At 40.7% G+C, this 20457-nt stretch overlaps 1 protein-coding gene across 4 annotated transcripts; it reads right to left on the reverse strand.

The window, feature by feature from the left end:
• Nucleotides 1–344: 344 nt before the first annotated feature.
• LOC120562749 (upstream stimulatory factor 2) lies at nucleotides 345–20015 on the reverse strand. Of its 4 annotated transcripts, none has more exons than XM_039806622.1 (11): nucleotides 19798–20014; nucleotides 19253–19293; nucleotides 18440–18546; nucleotides 16299–16367; nucleotides 15024–15177; nucleotides 9873–9960; nucleotides 7028–7066; nucleotides 4148–4206; nucleotides 3656–3750; nucleotides 3441–3569; nucleotides 345–2539 (listed from the first exon to the last, which is right to left on the reverse strand). In XM_039806622.1, the coding sequence occupies exons 1-11, from the start codon at nucleotides 19830–19832 to the stop codon at nucleotides 2450–2452; spliced, it is 906 nt and encodes a 301-aa protein (XP_039662556.1). In that variant the 5' UTR covers nucleotides 19833–20014; the 3' UTR covers nucleotides 345–2449. The 4 variants fall into 4 exon arrangements, with proteins under 4 accessions (XP_039662556.1, XP_039662554.1, XP_039662555.1 ...); XM_039806620.1 differs by having other exon boundaries at nucleotides 16245–16367; XM_039806621.1 differs by lacking the exon at nucleotides 7028–7066 and having other exon boundaries at nucleotides 16245–16367; nucleotides 19798–20015.
• Between the last annotated feature and the right edge of the window lie 442 nt (nucleotides 20016–20457).

Here is a 20457-nt window from a genome sequence, read left to right on the forward strand (position 1 = left end):
TTTTAGAGAATAAACCTTCCTACCATGTGCAGGAGTATTGGAGCTTGGTACAATGGTGAATTGTGTTAATCAAGACTCAGGACCCTTGTTTTGCGGCCACTTAAATTTATCATGTTGCTGTTGGTCAAACCCCCCCCCCCGTCATTTTTTTCTTCAGTAGATGTAGTAGATGTGTTAACCTAAATTTGTTCAAGTGCAAGTATAGACAGTAATGAGGGATGCAGCCAAAGCCAATGATTCAAATCTATTATGTTTATGATATTCTGCTATAAAGAATTGATGTTGTGTATTGTGCATATGTCCAAGACCTGTAGAAGGACAATGAGCCACAACCAAAGTCCATAAAGGTTATTAGCTAGTTAAAGTTTTATTTTCCACCATTTTCTTAGAAAAGATGTCTTAAAATCTAACCTGAGAACAGTGAGGCTGCTACAGAGAAAAAGAGGCTTTTTTTTTTTCGTCTTCTTTCTTTTGCCATTTCAAATAAGAAACGCAAAAAAAAAAAAAAGAATTAGCCACAAGTGACCTTTCATTTGAGAACATCCATCTTCCAAAGCATTATTCATGTAATCACATTCATATTATCTGCTCTGCTCTGACTGAGGTGTAAAAAAAAAAAAAAAAATAAAATGTCTACTGCAAAACATCTATCATTCAACTTTGGCTAGGAGCCTCGTTTGATAGATCAGACACTTGCACTATCCATTTTCAGGTTTGAATCTAGCAGTAGTAGCAGAACAGCACTTCCAAAGCACAAGCTGTTAACTTGCAGAGTCTGAGATATTAAAATGTGATAGTCTGCCTGATTTTGCCAGGGGTCTGAGTGTTGGTTTTGCTTTGCTGGATCCTGAGCTGTTGACACAAGGAGAAGCAATCGTGCTCTAATAAGTGGCTCCGAAGCCTGATATCGCTCTTCTACTTTCACTCACATTGCTCAGAGCAGAACAAAAATACACCATGTAGACTCATTCACAAAATCATCAACAATGTTAATATTGGCTTTTTTTCTGTTTGTACAACCATTACAGCGTACTTATTGTTTGCCTGAGTGGTTGGAGAAACGTGAGCATTTCCAAGTTTTCCTGCTTCCAAACTATTCCTTCATTTCGTGGAGAACGGAGTTGTGCTCAACTAAAAAGTGCGACACAGAATTTCCGTGTACTCCTTTTCCATAGTGAGCAGAGTCTCGAGTGCCGCTCTCCAGGGTGCCTCCTCCCTTGTGCGATGCGCTGCATTTGAAGTGTTGCAATACCAAAATAGAGCAAACACCTTGAAATCAAACATGTGGGGATTATTGTTACACATATTGAGACACCGATAAATCACACATGAACAAAAAATGAAAATAAAACCCACAGTATCTATGTATAGTTTGGCAAAAGTTGGAATTTGCACCGCGCCCCTCTCCAGTCCACAATCCAGCGTGCTGGGGTTGTTAATCGTCTTCATGTTCCACACTTGTACATTTCAATTTGCAATTAAATAGCATTTGAACAGTCGGAACTTCACAAGTGATTTTTTTTTGACTTTGGAGTTATTTTTCTCGTTAAGCAAATGCCCAACAAATTCAAGTATACCACTATTTCTTTCAAATGAAGCTCCAAGATTGCACACACTTCGTGGTAATTATTATGACAAAGGGTCAGCATGAATTTAATGAGTTATTGATTGTTTACTCCCAGAGATAATCTGCTCTAACATTCTGTAACATCTGTATTAACACACGAGAAATCCTATTTACATAAATCAGCTCAGAAGCATCGGCCAGCACAGCTCCTTGTTTGTCTTTGGGTACAGGTAGGCTGCGTGTTTAACATTATTTCTGTCCGTAGAATCACAATGGTTTGCATACTTTCCTGTTTTCTCACTTAAAATCCAATCTGGTTCACTGGGGTGCATGAACTTCAATGTAACTGGTCTCCAACAAGGCTTGGGTCAGCAAGCGGACTAATAAATTAAAGCAGCTAAAAACAACATAATTAATACAGAACTCAAAAACACAAACAGAATGAAAGCACAAACTAAGTCCAAATCAATAATTTGGGGCGGTGGGGGAGGATAAATTCACTGACAGGGAACAAAATTAAATGACAAACATCATAGTCCATGAGTGAGGCTACATAAATACAAAATAAGGGATGAGTTCAGGTGAGGTTCTCTTTCATAGTGCTAGTAAAGCACTCGGATGGTGGTTGAGAGGGCAGCTTTTCTTGGAGCACATTTCTACTGAGTTGTAACGGGTGGTTATCTCAATAGGATTCAAACAGTCAAGTACAGCCACAATTTCACCAGTTAAGGGGTTCGCCACCTGGGAGCTCAGGGAAGGATGCATTCACTAAAAAGAAAGTGATTCTTCATAACTCCTCCATCATCTCGCCTTCTTTTCCAACGTGTCGGTTGTATGTCTGAGTGGGGGTGCCACTCCCTGTTCTTTCTTTCTGTCTCTGCTTCACTGCGGCGGTGTCTCTCCAACCATCTCAATGCCGTGCTGCTGGAGTTGCGCGCGGAGCAAAGCATTCTCATTCTTCAGCTCTTCAATCTATAGAAAGAAAAAAATAAATAAAAAAATCTCATTATCAACATCTTCATCCCTGTGACAGCAAAATATAGCTCCAAGTTTACAGACCAAACTTTTTTCCTTTGAAGACTGAGAGTGCTGGCTGTGTGTAATGTACACACAGGGCTATTCAATCCCTGGGATTAAAGAATAGTATGTGCAGCTCTTTGCGAGGAAAACCCTGTCCACAACCTACGGCATCAAATCAAATCTTGAGGTATGTCAACTTCGCTACATTTCCCTAGGGTGAATCCCGAATTCTCTGCCTCCCCACTGAAGGACTGGGGAAAGGATATTGAGCTTTGAGCATCAGAATAAGAATATATTGCCGAGAGCCTCGCAGACCTGGGATTCAATGGGGACATGTGGCAGCCTCAGAGCTGCAATATTTCACAATACTTTGAGTGCATTAGCATGCAGTTAGTTCTCACACAGCCCCTGTGTCTACTATTCCCGCAGTCTCTCAAAGCGCTGATTTCAGGTAACACTTCTCATTATATAAGCGCAAACACTTTTGATCCTCTTTGTCAGGCTGTGATGATCAGCTACACAGCCTGAAGTCTCTCGGGGGGGTCTGTTTTGGAGAAATGAAGATGCATATGGGGCAAGGTGGATTTCATGCTTCTGAGACTTAAGTGAAAGGAAGTTGCAATGCACTCCAAAGCAAACGAATTGATTCAATGCAGTGGCAATCTTCACAGACACATATGCAGCCCACTACGGCTGCCTTATTATATGTGACTTTATTTATCTGCTACAGCCAACCACCTCAAACGGAGATTTTGACATTATCATTCATAGACCTTCTTTACCCATTATTTAAATCCGAGAAACGTCACTGATGCCAATATTTGTAGTCAACAGCAGACACTGATGTTCGTACCTGCTGCCTGCACAACTCATTGTCCACTTGTATCCTCTCCACTTCCTTCAGACTCTCCTGCAGCCGCTGGTTGCTTTGCCTCAGCTCGCGGATGTAGTCACAAGCTTTCGACAGGATGCCTCCTTTGCTCTAAAAAGGACAGAGCTGATTGGTGACCATTTGAAAACCGAAACGTCAGTGAAAGGTTAGCAGCAGTGCAGAGTGAAGAGGCTTACTGCTCCAGTCTTGGTGCTGTCCATATTACAGTCTGGGATGATCTTGGAGAGCGTGACAATCCAGTTGTTGATCTTGTCTCTTCGCCGCCTTTCAACTGATGGAATGTTAAATAGAAACAGGTTAAATAAAAATAATAAACTATATAATTATATATATATATAATTATATATATATATACACACACACACACTCTTTTTTTTAAGATTGAGAGATCAGTGGTATTTCTGGTTTTAAGAACCAGGCTTTAATTTCCTACATCTTGTCATTTTAGTGGTTGCACTATGGGTGCCAGATACTGCCAGACTTTGACAGCTCAACATCACCCTCTTGTGGCCCGTCCGTAAACATATGCTATCTTTTCTTAATAGAACATTTTGACAGGGCTTGGTGATTTCCTTTCAAAAAAAATAAATAAAAAAAAATGCTCCATTTAGGCACCACACTGCACTGTCTGATGAAATCAAAAGCCACAATCATAGCTAATTACCCACCTTCATTATGTTGCGCTCTTCTCCTTTCATCTCTTGGCGTTCGCGGCCCATCCATTTTCCTGCAGACAGACAGGAAATAAAACACTTTCAATATGCTACAAGAGCTCCCATCTCTTGCTACCCTACAATAAGGAACACATCCAATCCCCCCAAATTCACCTAATCCTGTGACCATTGAAAACTATTCTTCACCGTTATCTATAAAACCAAGCCTTTTGTAATCCCAGCCTTTGCCCCTACAAGTGTGCTATTTAAAAAAGGAGCCAATGAAGTTGTGTAGTGCCTTTGGTAGGAATACTGAAAGAAGCACAGCCAATATGAGGCCGCATTTGCCGCCCTGATGCCCCGAAGCTGTGCTGCTTTGACTGGAATATTGAGAGCCGTCCAACCTTCTTATTCTGGTTGGCTGTCCTCTTTGCAGGTGTGGCCCGAAGGGAGCTCTCTGCTTTATTATGCTGTTAAATTGCAACACTGTAAAAAAAACAGATGCTGTCTATTGGAGTCTGGGCTTGCGGCTAATGACACAACTGTCTCTTGTCTGGGTCGCCCCTCAGGTATTCTGTTAATTAAGTCCCTGAGACGTGACAGAAGAATTATCAAACCACCCACCACAGTATGACCAAGCCAATTACACATACAATACATATCGGTGGCCTACTGAATATCTCAACCATGTTTCTGTCTCACTAATGGAAGACGATTAATACTTCACTCAGTGCAGAAACATGCTTTCTTTGCTAAAGACAATCTTGAAGAACAATAATGTAACTATACTTTGTTGGCTGCATTTCTGCTTACCCCCTGCACAAAGTTAATAATGTCCAGTCATTCTTGCTCCTCGCCTGTCCTTCTGAGACACATCTTTATTCTACAGCAGTGAATTTGTGACCCATCAACACAACTCGACGGCTGATATCTCGGTTTGAGATATGTCAGCAAAGCCAAACTGCAGTCGCTCTTGTATCTCAACGCATCTTAATGGGATTTCAGCCGTATAATGGATTAAGTCCAACAGTACGCTTAGGCAGAGTGTAAAAAAAAAAAAAATGACTGTATGAATAACTAAATACACAGTCCTATAAGAACGTGTATTCTTTTCTTGCTTTTTAACAAGTAACAGAGGCACACATCATATCAGTGCTCCTGAGAATTATTGTTACCAGAGAAATCCAGGAAATGAACCCCCCGCTACTGAAGTGCTTTATCCATATAATTTAAAGCATAGGTGTAGACGAGGACTACATTTGTGTAGTCTTATATTGATCCTTGAAAGAGAAAATGCAGTTGGCACTCCTTCTGCTCTCCCATATCATTAGGTTGCAGTATTACACCCAAGCCAGGGCCAATGAGTCAGTTAAGTGTACATTGAGATACAAGTGACTGCAGCTTGGGCTTGATATTCCCTCAGTGGATGATATGAACAAAGACGCACAAGCTTGATTGTGCGATGATTTTCTTCTACCATGAACTCGAGGCCAAACACTCCCCAGAAGCTTTTTCACCTGGGCGAACATTGGACAGTTAGTGTGCGTTATCAGCTGAATAGCTTAGGGGCTAATGGATCGGAATGTCTACTTAACATTACCAATAATCGCGAAATGATACCAAACCCTAATTAGTAAAGATAGTTATGCACTCATAAAACGATTGATTGTAAAGTTTGTGTACACCAGAGTTTATGTAAAATAACCTTGCCTGCTGGCTTCTGCTCTCTGCTGTTGTTGCTGCTGTTGTGGGTGATGAGGTCGCCTACAAATTACAACACCGAGAAAGAGAGCAACAAAAATATTTATTAATTTAACTTATTTTTTAAAGTAAGTGCTGTAGAATAACTAGCAGGAGAAAAGTTATAATTGAGGTAAGTTTGGAGACATTACCTTATTTAATCATTAAATTAATATATATATTTTTGTTGCATCTCTTTTCGGTGTTGGAATTTGTAGACGGCCCTAAGCACTCTTACTGCCCGGTAGTAACAGCAGCAGCAGCAGCAGCAGCAGAGACGAGAAGCCAGCAGGCAAGTGTTATTTACATAAACTTCTGGTGTACTTACAAACTTTACAATCCATCGTTTTATGAGTGCATAACCTATTTGTACTACTGTAGACGTTTGGTATCATTTCGGGCATTATTAGTGGGGTAATGTTAAGAGACACTTCGGATCCATTAGCCCCTGCACTAAGCTATTCAGCTGATAACGCTACGCTACGCTAACTCGTCCAATGTTCGACCCAGGTGAAAAAAGCTTCTGGGGGGGTTTTGGCTCGAGGTCATGGTGCAAAGGACCCTAGGGTGAAATTACTCCGAACCATCACTTTAATGGCCATTAACCGCTTCTGTGCTAACAATTATGTAGAAGAAATTGACAACACATAGTTTTCCTTGGCTTCATTTGTCCCAGTATTCCTGTCACATCTGCAAAAACACCTTGTATGAGCTAAGAAGAAAACCCTCAATTACTGCAACTTATTTGAAACTAGGCTAAATGAGAAAAAAACTCAAACAACTACAACAGAGGGCAATTTAAAAAATGATACTAAAATAAAAGTGTGTGAACAAGCCATTTGTTTTCCAGATAGAGAACAATGACCTAATTTGTTTTAAGTCCTAATGGAGAAACAAGTTTGCCACCAGCACAACTAACCACAATGGATCGGGGTCAGCACTGAAAAGAACGCTACATCTGTGTCTTACACATCAAGAGGAGGAAGAATCACCGGGGACTTATGGGAGGGGAGGGGAAGGGCAGAGAGGGGAGGAGGGCAGAGGTTTGTGTGCTTCTTCTCTCTTCTTGTGATCTAATTTGATTGGTTCATTTGCTGTAAAAAACAAACAAAAAAAAACAAAAGTGTGTGAGAGAAATGTGCAAACTGTCCTCACCAGTTTAAACCTTCATGCTGCAGCAGCTCGTTTTCATCTCTGCGAACGGCAGATAGGGTGGGAAATTTTCATTCATTTTACTCACATGTCAACGATAATGTCACTGTTAATTAGTTTGCACCTAAATATATAACTCTGAGGCTTGTGTCATCATCATAAAGTACTCATGTAACAGGAAATAAAAAATAACAAACATATTGCAGATAGGCATTGTGAGAGACGGAAAAAACAACAATTCACTTTGTATTTCAACACATGGCAATGCAGACGTACACCGCAACAAAGCTTGTCCTTTACTCTTGACTGGAAAGCAGTTGGTCGTACGCTGTGAATATCAAGCAACATCAAACGCGGCAGAGCTGCTGCCAAATTTAAGGCGGATCTACGACTTTACGTAATGCTGCCCGCAACAAAGGAGCCTAAATCTTTGAGAAATCTAGTTTTCACAGAATCACAGAAGCAGTTAACATTCTTGTTGTCACACCTTATACTGTTTTACCCAAATTGACAAATGATAAATGAAAGGCAGAGACAGTTAATAGTGTGGTGTCTGTCTTCTGTTCGTCTGTGTGTGTGTGTGTGTGTGTGTGTGTGTGTGTGTGTGTGTGTGTTTTAAATAATTATCATAAAGAGGAGATAAATTGGAGCTTATGTGCTACCTAGAGCAACCAGTGTTAATATATTGTGTCTTAAAACAACTGGTATTCACTCCATATAGGTGCTCAAGCTAAATAACTATAATGACGTTTCACGTGTTGAAGGTTAATAATAAGCCTGGGGGGGATTTTCACTTAGGTCAGTGCTAATTAAATTCAATAAATGGTCATGTGTTCATTTTGGGTGACCAAATTGCTGTGCTTTGGTTATTACCAAACAAGGACATTAAAGAAAATGACATTCCTCAGCACTATATGCTCAAGTTTTGTGTGCTTTTGGCACTCAAGTGAACCCTGAATCGGAAATAAAGCTGGTTAGAAGTCTTTTTCTACACAAGTATCCGTAGTAGGCCAGAACAAGGCTGGTATCATGCCATTTAAATGATAACTCAGTTTGTCTTCTTTGCTCACGTGAGACTGCTGATTATCTCAAGCAAGGCAATCACCAGCATGTGGCTAACAGTGGGAGAGAGTCGGAGTCTTTTGATGCGTGATTAAAATGATGCATGTTGTGAATTCTAGGGATAAACAACATACAAAGATTTTGTAGAAGGATAAAAGCCAGGAAGTGGTCAAATAAAATAAAAGATTCTTGGTATAAAAACAACCTTCCCAGTAGGGCTGGGGGATATGGCCTAAAAAAAAAATCCGATTTAAGATTTAAATTGATTTTTTTCTCCCTCTACTTAAAATTAATCTGCCAAATGACAAAGAAAATTTTCAAAACAAGTTTTATTTTGTTTTGACTCATACACACACACGGGGCATGTATACCATTATGATTATTCATGCCAATTTTGTGGAAATATAAATTGGTTTGAGGTTGTTTTTTTTGGGGGGGGGTGGCGAGGGGGGGCTTATACATTCAACAACAACAAAACGGATGCGTGAGATAAAGCTGTTTTCACACATAGGCCTACAGGTAATTCACTTCTCGTTCCTCGCTAAAAGTTCAAATCATTTTAACGTTATTGCGCAACCTTGCCCCTATTTTCACCTGTTGCTGAGTAATGTGCGTTAACATCCCATGGTCTCTTGAATGTAGCATACCTGTAGCAAGCTCCTTCGTAGCGATAAAAACAAACGTCGAAGCGGAGCTCCGTGCTACAGAGCGGCGATTGCTAGTTGTTTAAGCCGCTACAGACCTCCGTCACAGCTCGGTTGTATCAGCGGCATTTAGTAGATGCGTTGAGCCGCAACAGAGTTCCTCAACACCGCCTCTGGTGCCCCGCATGGTGCTCCTTCAGGTCAGCTGTAGCTGGTGGTTCAGTTATCCCAGAATAGGTGACTCTCAGCCGGGGACAGTTCACCGTCATTTCGGCAGAGATAACGGATAAGTAAGTAATGAAACGACTGGTTAAGAAAATAATTAATGTTAGTCCCTGTCGCTGCCATGTTGTTTGTGTATCTCTATGGCAAACGCGTTGGGGGAGGGATGAGCCCGTTCGGAGCTACGGGAGCCCAGAGGGGAGCATCGGCGGATGTTATGGAGAAAATCGATTTTTCATTTAAACAAATCCACGTTAACTACACATTTGAGTTAATCGATAAAATCGATTTATCGCCCAGTCCTACTTCCCAGCAAACTCAGGAGAGCGACGATAGACACCCTGGGGCAGCAACACAGTGTGTTGTAAAACGTGAAGACAACCACTACTGTCACATTTCATGTTGCAGCATAAACTGAGCCCTATGGTAGTTCAAATAGCTGGGGAAGTTGTCTTATAGTCAAACAGGTTTTGGTGCTCCTTCTCTCTGCATGCACCTCTGCTAAACACCAAATCCCTGCACATTTCCTAGCTATTTAACTCCCTCCACTTCCGCCAGCCTCTTCCTCTTAGCATTTAGATTAGATGGCACTTTTTTTTTTTCTCTGCTGCTAAATTCTATATATTCTACCTTCACCTCACGGTGAACCTAACTCATAACAATCAGTGCTCTGTTACAAGTCTACTTATACCCTGTCCTTTTTGTCAATTTGTCCCACTTTTAAAGTTCACCTTTAAGCCATTCACAACTTGTCTGCTAAAACCACCAAATGGCCTATATCAAGGGGCATTTCCATGGAAGATAACAAAAGTGTTTTACAAGAACTGACCAGAGGTTGGTTATCAGAAATAGCTGCATCTCAGAATGCAATATCAATGCTGTCTGCAATGCTGACAGCAACAGATAGCGCTGATACTCACGCAGGGTAGGACTGTGTGCGTGGGGCGATGGTTCGCTGGGTGCCTGTCTGAATGACATCAGGGGGGGTCATCATCACATAAAACTGACCTGTGGAAGGCATGGCAGTCATCAGTTAGCGATGAGGAAAAAGAAGACAGAAGGGCATCAGGGCATTAAAGACTGACTCAGGTTGCTCTAATGAAATATCTCACAACAACTAAGAGCCGTTACTTAGTAAAAAAAGAAAAACTCATCACACCCCAAATCCTCATGGACATGCACAAAACGACACTTATAAGGAATAAGCAACACTGCTGGAAGCCCTCTCATGTAAAAAAAAAGACGGCAAGACTCCCGGCTGCCGAGACATTCACAACTAAAACCTACAATATAACATAAATATAGAGTTTTGAGAGGAAAATGCACATACTCCACTGTAGAGCATGCAGGAACCATCCCTTTCACCTTTGCTATGAGGCCTGTAAGATACACACAACGCCTCACCTTGTTAAAAAAAAACAAAAAACATGCCCAGTAGCACCAGATAACAGGACATATAACTTTTTGACACATTATTTTGAAATACTAAAAACTCTGGGGGGAAAACATAACATATATAAAATATTTTCAGCCTGTACTTAATACCTCTTTAAAACTAGAATTACCGCGTCATGGTTTTATGCCTCTGCCAAGTGCCAACCAGTCAAGTTGCAGTATAGAGTCATATAATGTAGCAAAGACTTTGAAGATTTTTTTTGGCGAAATAGAAATGATTCTTTTATTGACATTGTATGATTTCAGTGACTAATTTCCAGTGAGAAACATGCTGTTTTCACTTAGAGACTATTTTTACAGAGGACTGATAGAGAGCCTTGTCACATGGTGCAACGACAATCACCTGAAGCTCAATATCAGCAGAACCGATGAGCTTGTGGTGGACTACCAGAGGAACAGGATAGAATACAAAGTTGTAGTCATGAATGTAGACAATGCTTCAAATATGGCTGTTGCTGCAAAGAAGCTACAAATCCTAAAACGTGGATGACACACACACTCTATACAATCTATAAAGTTTTAAGGTTAGTGTCACCAATTCAGTATCCGACCGAATGTCTCCCCTTTGGTTCCTAAGTTATGGTGTTCAATAATGGGCAAAAAAGTGCTTTTGTAGACATTAGAATCATCACAATTAAGCTGACCTTTGACCTTTTGGATATAAAATGTCATCATTTTATCCTATTAGACATTTGTGTGAGATTTTGTCATAACTAGTGTATGAATTCTTGAATGTGTTTCGCGAGGTCACAATGACCTTGACCTTTTACCTCAAAAAATCTAATCAGGTCACCCTTGAGTCCAAGTGGACGTTTGTGCCATATTTTAAGAAATTCCCTGAAGGCGTACCTGAGATATCACGTTCACGAGAATGGCACGGACGGACGCACAACCCGAAAACCTAATGCCTCCGGCCACGGCTATATAAAGAAGGTATTATGCAGAACTCCTTCGACCAATCAGCAGCTCTTTGACATTTTCTCTCCATTTTGCTCCTTAATTTCTATGACCTCATTTTGTGATAACTGGGTTTACAGTAGACTTGCCCTAGGAGCATACATCGATTACATTTCTTGCCCGCCGCCCCCACAGTCGTTTTGCTTTTTTAATAGAAATAAAACCCATTTAGTTCATTTTTGTGTATCCGTTGCCCAGTGAAAGGGTCTGCTCTACTCTGTACAGCAGCAGCGTTGCAGCACAGAGTAGCAGGAGTCAGATTTTACTCATCACTTGACGAGACAATGGAGGAGGATTTGGTGTCAAAGTGAAAAGCAAAAGTGCAGAAGCTGACCATTTATAATCATATATTTATATCTTTTAGAATAGATTGTAAGTGTGTTTTCTTGCCTGATTCACTCGCAGCTCACAGAGACAATAGACCAGAAAATTAGCCGCGAGCCCACCGCGGAGCATGCGCCAATCTCTAAACAGCCCAAATGGTTAACATCATATTTATATACAGCCTATGGTTAACATTGGCTCCAAAGGAGAGACACAGCCGTGGTGCATTTACGGTGTTATCAGTTACACCGGTGTTGTCACAGGCTTATTGACCTGTGGGGAAATTTCCTCACCATGGAATCCCTACTTTACAGTGTTCTCTTGCAGCAGGAAACATTACACGTTTAGATTCATGGTGGCAGTTTTAACTGAATTGCTTGTATGTTTAAAAAAGAAAAGAGGGTCTATTTTTGGTTAAAAATACGTTTAAAAAAGCGAGAAAGCCAAGATGATGCTTGCACAAGAACAACACTTTGATACTTGGTAGAAGGTCAATCACTCCCCACCCCTGGATCCAGTCATGTCAGAATGTGGTTCATTGCCAGAGTCCCATGCACTTTCCTCCACTATCCCTCACCTCATAAGAGAGATGGCAGCCCTCCACCTACGCCCTACAGTGCACTCCTCAGCCAGTGTGTCATGCCTGCTTAAAATGCCACAGGCTCCCAGAAAGGAAAGCTGGCCACTTCCTCCTGCAAGGCCCTGGCTTCAGCCGTTACCCACAGAAAAGAAACCTCATGATCTTCTTCCTTTTCTGTGGCATCACCAGGCAGCCACTCACAACACCCGAAAGAAAAAAACACAACAAGCAGCAAGCACATTCTGTTTTGTGGTTTTGCGCTGCTGTGTATCATAACAATTATAATTGAGGCGTGTCAATTGACACTGCTAAATGCCAGATTTTCCACTGGGCACGTCTGTGCTGCGTTCCGGTTTTGTTCTCCGTCCCCCACCACGCGCCATACCACACCGGGAAGCGTCTCAGAAGCGGAGCGTCTAGCCTGCCTGACTCGCAGATTATATTGTCTCTACCTTGTACTTTACAGATATAATAATAATAATAATAAATATATATATACACACACACACATATACATATACACATATATATATATATATATATATATATATATATATATATATACATACATACATACATACATATATATATACACACACATATATACACACACATATATACACACACATATACATATATATATACATATACTATATATATACATACATACATACATATACATACATACATATAATGGGCTTAATACCTTAAAAGGCAGGGTAAGATGGTGTACTACTATGAAATAGTGTAGTGCCATGTGCCATTACATGAATAAAATGTGTGTAGCGTTACGGCCAAAAGCATGTGAGTACAACTGTTTTGTTTTTCGGCCAGCTCTACTACTACAGCTGCAATAAGTAGATTATTTTTCTGTCAATTGACTGATCAGCAACTATGTTGATAATTCATTAATCGTTTGTTATTTTTCTAGCAAAAATGCCAAATATTCTCTGGTTTCAGCTTCTCAAATGAGAGGATTTGCTGCTGTTTTTGGTCACATACGAGAGTAAATTGCATGTCTGTGGCTTCTGTTGTTGGTCGGACAAAACAAGCATATTAATTAAGTTTTTTAACATTTTGTAAACCAAACGATTAACCAAGAAAATAATCAGCAGATTAATAGATAATGAAAATAAACGTTGTTGAAGCACTAGACTCACATACGTGCGTTATGGCCACAAGCATGCCTCTCGCTTTCAAAAAGGAATAACTAAAATACAACATCAGATGAGATTGGATTAAACTGGGTCTCCAGATGCAGGTACACGTCTCGGTTTCTTGCCTGTGCAGACAGAGCACTCGTCTGGGCCAACAGTGCGGCAGAAAGCACAGACACCAGCAGAATCACAAGGTGATTAATTACAAGGTCCTCCCATAAACACTGTCTAGGCAACAGTATGCCAGAACAAGCAGATGCTGGTTGTGTATAACAAAGCCAGGGGGCTACATCCTGCTCCAAAGGTCGACCAAACCCTGACCACCCTCTCTGACAGTCCACAAGCCTCGTCTGGATCACCACAATGAAACCGCAAGGCCACGTAGTCCAGCCAGAAGATGAGATATGGCAGTAAAGAGGAAGAGCAGCAGAGTGGGTGGACATGTGACATGAAGCACACACTAAATATGTGTAACCAGTGTAACCAGTGTAACCAGAGACGGGTTCAAACCCAGACGTCCCAACTCCGAGTCAAGTGGGTTTAGCCACTGCCACGCCTCTTTAGGAGACTAGCGGCAGGTCCTGAGCGTACTGATTCCAATAGGGAAAGTGAACGTGACCGATTCTTCCCCCCCCCCCATGATCACCAAAGTACTTTGTAAATACTGGAATTTTTTTTTCACAAGCCACATATCTCCCGAACATTCTAAAACTAAAATGGCATTTTTCAGGGGGACAAATCAGGAGAAAATTAACTTTGTTAGAGACCTGATTCTGTCTCAGGATCAATCTCTTGCGAGATCTGGCAATACAGATGAGCTAATGTCAACTGTGTAAATATCTAATGTTAGCAAATAGGAGGCTGGGGAAGTCGAGGGAGTTAATGCAAATATAATATAATAATATAATAATATTTCATCTATCCACACAACGTTCACTACACTTTCAAACGAGGCCATGCCCATTTAGGAGACAGGAAGTGTGTACCGTTTAATACTGTTGGCACAGCGTGTAATGGGTTATCCTCAGTTATAGAGAATCTGTGGTGTATTTTATTTCAGATAATATTTGTCATTGACAAACTGTTAGAGGAAGCACATTTTAACCATCGCAAAAAAATGTATATTTTTATTTTTATTATAATATTATTGAGCAAAGAATGTTAAATTGAACAATAATATGTTGCTGGGTGTGTGTGACAGAAAATGTTTTTATTGTTCAAAAGTGAGTAAAACTTTAATGTAGAGAATCTAATTAACCTTCAATACACATTTTCTTTAAATGCTGAGGCACTGTTGGAGGGAAATTCTATGTCTAACTACTGTATTTCAGAAATCATATTTCAATGACAATATTCGGCAAAAAAGGGCAACCTACCGGTAATTTATAATCTAGAGTTCTTTATATAGACCTACTTTCTTTCACATCAGCCAAAGCTGTGGGGATATTGGTTTAATTACAACTACTAGATAAAAAGGACTGTTGTTCTCTCATTACGGTACTCAAAACACTCCTCTTTGCTATGGGGCTAATTCAGCCATTATTTTCAGTGACACTGCCATAAGCTTCAAGCCAAATTGAGTGTGAGAACTGACTCACCCCCTGCCTGTGTTAGTGTTGGGTCTGCGGCGGCCTGCACAGACACAGTCCCGTCGCTCACCGCAGTTGCGGGGAAGTAAGCGAAGCGCGTCTCCCCTCCCACCGCCTCTCCTGCTGGGCTTCCTCCATTACTGAAAGGGTTTTGGATCACAGCCTGTGACAGATAAGAGAGAGGCAGAGGCGAGGCTTGAACAAGTAGCAATGGAGCAGTCACAGCAGGTAAACGCACACCTCGGTCTTTGTCAGACTCAATACTGGTATCCCCTCGAGACCCCCAAGCAAGACGCAGTGTAGTTTGACAGCTGGGATTAAGGGAGGAAAAAGAAGCAGCAGTGATCTTGTTAGCAGAGATACCAGCAAGGTCAGTAAAGACATCAGTGTGCTGCAAATGAAAACAAATCTGATCTGCTCTTGCAAGGAACATTGGATGTTTTTGAATTTGCCATCGTGAAACACTTCTGCAACTGCATTTTTAATCTCTGTGAGTCATGCTCAGACACATGCCTCACTCTTTATACTGCTTTTCTAGTTTGACAAGCTCAGAGGAATTTGTGCAACTTTAATGACAAAGAAGGAATATGTCACCCTGTATAATGATATGTCTCTTCCATGTTTGGACAACATTGGGTTTTATGGCACAAGCAAGCGACATCAGGACATGTCTACAGAGGCAATACTTGTTAGCAGGATTTATTCATCGTTGGTTTTAAATTTCTGTTTGAATGATAAAAAGTAAAATGTCGCCAGCCTTTTTAAAAGGTGAACAAAACCCGTTTTCAAAATGTATAAATGTTATTCCTATGGTCTAAGACAGTCAGAGAATATAAGTAATCATGAACGACTCCCTCCCAAATCCAAAAACTAGAGTGCTGAAACTCTCAATTTGTGATGTAATCAAGTACCCAAGTCTGGAACTCCTTCATAGACAATGAATTGGGAAAGATGTTATAGATGACACTGTTTTAGACCTGAGAACACTACATTAGAATACAGCTCATTTAAGTATGACGAAAAAAAAACAACTTCTGTGGGTCTACAAAATCAGTCTCCCATTCATTGTCTGTGGAGCAGCTCCAAGCTGAGAGGGAGCAGCTCATGTTCACAAATATTGATTAAACTTTTCTCAGCCATAGAAATAATATATTGAAGTTATTAGTTTAGGTGGTGTTTGCCTTTTAAAGATCGTGGCATTACTTGAAGACTAAAGCGGGCTGTTGGTACCTGAGCCACAGCCTGAGGAGCCCCAGTGAAGGCGGCTGTAGAGACGACACTCACCGCTCCTCCCCCATCGTCTCTTCCCTCGAGGTGCTGGTGGTCGGTCACCTGAACAACACGGTATGTCACCTGCAAGGGGGAGAGAGAATGAAAGAGAATGAGAGGAAAACAAAGTGAGCAAACAATTGTTTTTATAACATTTACTACAGTCCCTTTAACATGCAAACAGTGTCCAAATCAAAGCCTTACCTGACTTGTAGATTTGTTTAGCATATCTATTGCTTCCATTCAGCCGAGCCTAGTATGTGCCCTACAGTCCTTATCGCAGTGGTGCATTGATATCACTTTAGGCACATTCTGAAGCATAAGCATATTGTATCCTTCTCTATTTGCTTATGCTTCAGAATGTGCCTGATTCAATTAAAAAAAAAAAACGAGTCAAGAAAGCGAGTTCTCTTGTTCCAAGAATCAGTATTTGTATCCTTCCATCATGTGACTCTCCTCCTGACTGACATGTGACAGCGGCCCCATGCCAATCCCAGACCAGCCTGCAATCACATGATCTCTCACCCTAGCCTTGTTTACGCCAAATGAGCCACATGGATCACTGACTTAATTCCCTCCGGCGTAAATTATCCCAATAAGGATAAACCAACCATATCACACAATTTCATATCAATCCAATTTTTTTTTGCATCACTGTCCCATTGTCCATCACTGACCACTGCTGGAGTGAATACAGGGCTCTCACACCTTCTTAAACATCAAATTCATGGACTTTTTAAGGACTTTCCAGAGCCAATTTTCTGTAATTCAAGGACCCAACATGCCTTAGTTTGAAACATAGATCAAGGTTACTCACTGTTCCAACTCTGATCATTTTATAATGAAACTAACTTCAATCTATAAAATCTATAAATTCAAGTACTTTCAATGACCCATGTCTATATTCAAAAACTGATCCCCCCACCCTCACCCCCTCAAATTCACAAACTTTCAAGGATTTCAAGGACCCGTGGGAACCATGTGAATACCACATTAGTGGACAGCAAGAGACACTCTTGACAAAAGTCACCAATCAATCATGGGACCAGAAACACACACACACACACACACACACACACACACACACACACACACACACACACACACACACACACACACACACACACACACACACACACACACACACACACACACACACACACACACACACACACACACACACGTTCAGAGAAAAACACACAACAACATAACAGGAAAACCTTACACAAAAAGGACTGTTCGTGAGAGGAACTCAGGTTTTTCTCACTGTGAGGTGACAGCGCTTACACCAAAACACTCAGCATGACGAGGCTTAAATCCCAAACAGTACATACGTGTGGGGAGGAAAGTTGTTTACTGAATATCACATGATCTACTACCACTGTCATGTTGCGCTTTGCATGCAACTAAATCCATTCGACCACATACATCAATATGTAATGTGAAGCTCTGTCGGTTGCTAATTATGCCTCTGCACAAACCGTCCTTGGTCCTTTATTCGACCTGTGAGTGCTGAACAGATGCAATCTTACCCTCAAACTCTAGATCTATATGCCATTAGGGCGGGATGTAACTAAGTACATTTACTCCAGTACTGCACTTAAGCACAGTTTTGAGGTACTTGTACTTACTTGAGTATTTCGGTTTTATGCTACTTTATTATTCTACTCCACTACATTCCGGAGGGAAATATTGTACTTTTTACTCCACTACATTTAATTGATAGATTTAGTTACTGGTTACTTTGCAGATTTAGGTTATTAATACAATATATAAATTAACAAATAAATTAATATACGTTATTATAGATTAAGCTGCCCAGCAGTAAATAAAGTAGTTAAGATTAGCTCCATCTTATCAGCTGAAACATTAAAGTGATGAACACATGCATTACTAATTAAAGTCCAGTAATATAATATAAATAAATAAGATTCTGAAATGGGCCATTCTGCATAATTAGTACTTTAACTATATTTTGATGCTAGTACTTTTGTACTTAACTTGAGTTAGCATGTAGGACTTTAACTTGAGTATTGTTATACTGTAGTACTGCTACTTTTACTTAGGTAAACTATCTGAATACTTCTTCCGCTACTGCAGTAGGGCCACATTAAGTGAATTTCTGACAGTGGCAATAAGAAACAACAATCACTTACCTGACCACCCTCAGTGCGGAACTGATATTGTATGTTGTGGTCACCAAATGCTGCAGCCTGCTGAACACTGGCTATTGTAACAGCTGTCTGCTCTTCTCCTGTTCCGTCTCAAGGGGGGAAAGAGGACAGAAAAAGCCAGTTGTGAGAATGGAAAAGAACCAAAACTAATAAAGACATCTATCAAGCCCTGAGTTCAGCTGCCGAAAACAATGTGTACCACTGCATGTTGCAGTTTACAAAGAAAAGGAAAGAAATGCTACATTTTCTCACACACCTCATTATACATAGATATTCATGTAGTTGCTGTGCATCTTTCTCTCTCTCTCTCTCTCTCTCTCTCTCTCTCTCTCTCTCTGAATTCAATTTTCAATTAAAAAGGGGCTTTACTGGTATTGGGGCTCAATAACAATGTTGCCTAAGCATCAAAATACAATTTGTCAAACAAGATCATGACAACATTAAGATTGATTTATATAAATTATATACAGTATATTTCTCTATAAATATCTCTCTACACGCAACTGATTGAGGCAGATGGCCGCCCACCTAGACCCAGGTTCTGTTCCAGGTCTCTGCCTGATAAAAGGAGGTTTTTCCTCGCAGCTGTCGCACCGAATGCTCTTGCAAGAATTGTTGGGTCTATGTAAATTATAGAGTGTGGTCCACACCTACTCTATCTCTAAAGTGTCCCGAGATAACTTCTACAAATACATTTAAATTGAATTGAATACTTTCGGCTATTACTTGTTATACAAAATACAGTGCAGCTGCCAGATGTCAATGACAGCTTAATAGACAGCGTTACATGCTTACCTTCAGATGTCTGGACAACCTCTTCTTCTTGCTTTTCTTGGCTGCAAACCCGAAAAACAAATAACGTTAACTCAGCGCAACCAGCGTTCGTGAGTATTCTGGATAAAATAAATATAATTACTGACCCTCAACTTTGCTTTAGCTGATGGCAAACTTGTGCAAAGACGCCAGTCAACCAACAGCACAATCGCAATGTAAAAACACAACATTGCTACTGTTCTCAGGTTAGGCTGATAACACACTCGTTAGTGTTTTAATGCTTAACCTAAGCTAACGTAGCTATTGTAACGTTACTGTTATTAGCTAACCATGATCATGTTTTTCACAACTGGCCATTGGTCCTGTCTAGGATACAACTAGCTAGACAGCTATCCAGCTTGCAAAGTCTTCCACTTCTCTTTCTAACTTAACTGCAGTCTTTAGCTTGAATTCGTTTTAACAACAGTTTTAGGTCAGGCCTTAGTTGGCGTCGTAAACTAGCTATCCGAAATAGCATGTTGTAGCTAGCTTGTCCCAGTTAGCCATTTTGACCGACTCTCGATTACCTTGCGCTGTCCAGACTCTGTTCGAGCATATCCATCAGGGTTATAATAAAAAGTGATATTCGGTGTCACAGACGGAGATGGAAGTGCTGATCACGGGAACAAACACTCGGGTCATGTGAGAGAGACAGCCCAGGACACGTGAGGTATGGCTCGGTGTCGAAGTTAAAATGGAGACCGCTGCTGCTGCCGCTGGGTGACTGCTGGGTGACCCGAGCTGACTCCCATCAGCTGGCGTGTTCAAAGCAATTACTGTATATGAAGCCACGGTTCGGGAAACATCAATTACATTGCTGAAAGATTGGTCCTCCTCGTTTTTAGTTTTTTTTTGCACCACTTACTGTTGTGAAAGCGTTTTAGACGTTTTAGGTAAAGCATTAAAGCTGTCTGAAACCCACTTTGAGATTTGTGAAAGCTTTATTCTCTTTGTGTATGTGCAAAAATAGGAGATTTCACAGATTGTTTTTTGCATGTGTTTCACATGGAAATGCAAACAAGGGAGATTTCGCTCTTTTTTTATATCAAGACCAGGGGATTCTTCGTGTATTGCATTTTCACATAGAGTGTTTTAAAAATCTTTAACCTCTCTGGAATAGTCCTGATTTGACAAGTTTAGGCCTAGTCATACAGCCAAATTCATATCTGGGATGTTGGTCACCTGTA

This window comes from Perca fluviatilis, chromosome 7, assembly GCF_010015445.1.
Source record: "Perca fluviatilis chromosome 7, GENO_Pfluv_1.0, whole genome shotgun sequence".
In the NCBI taxonomy this organism is placed as follows: domain Eukaryota; kingdom Metazoa; phylum Chordata; class Actinopteri; order Perciformes; family Percidae; genus Perca; species Perca fluviatilis.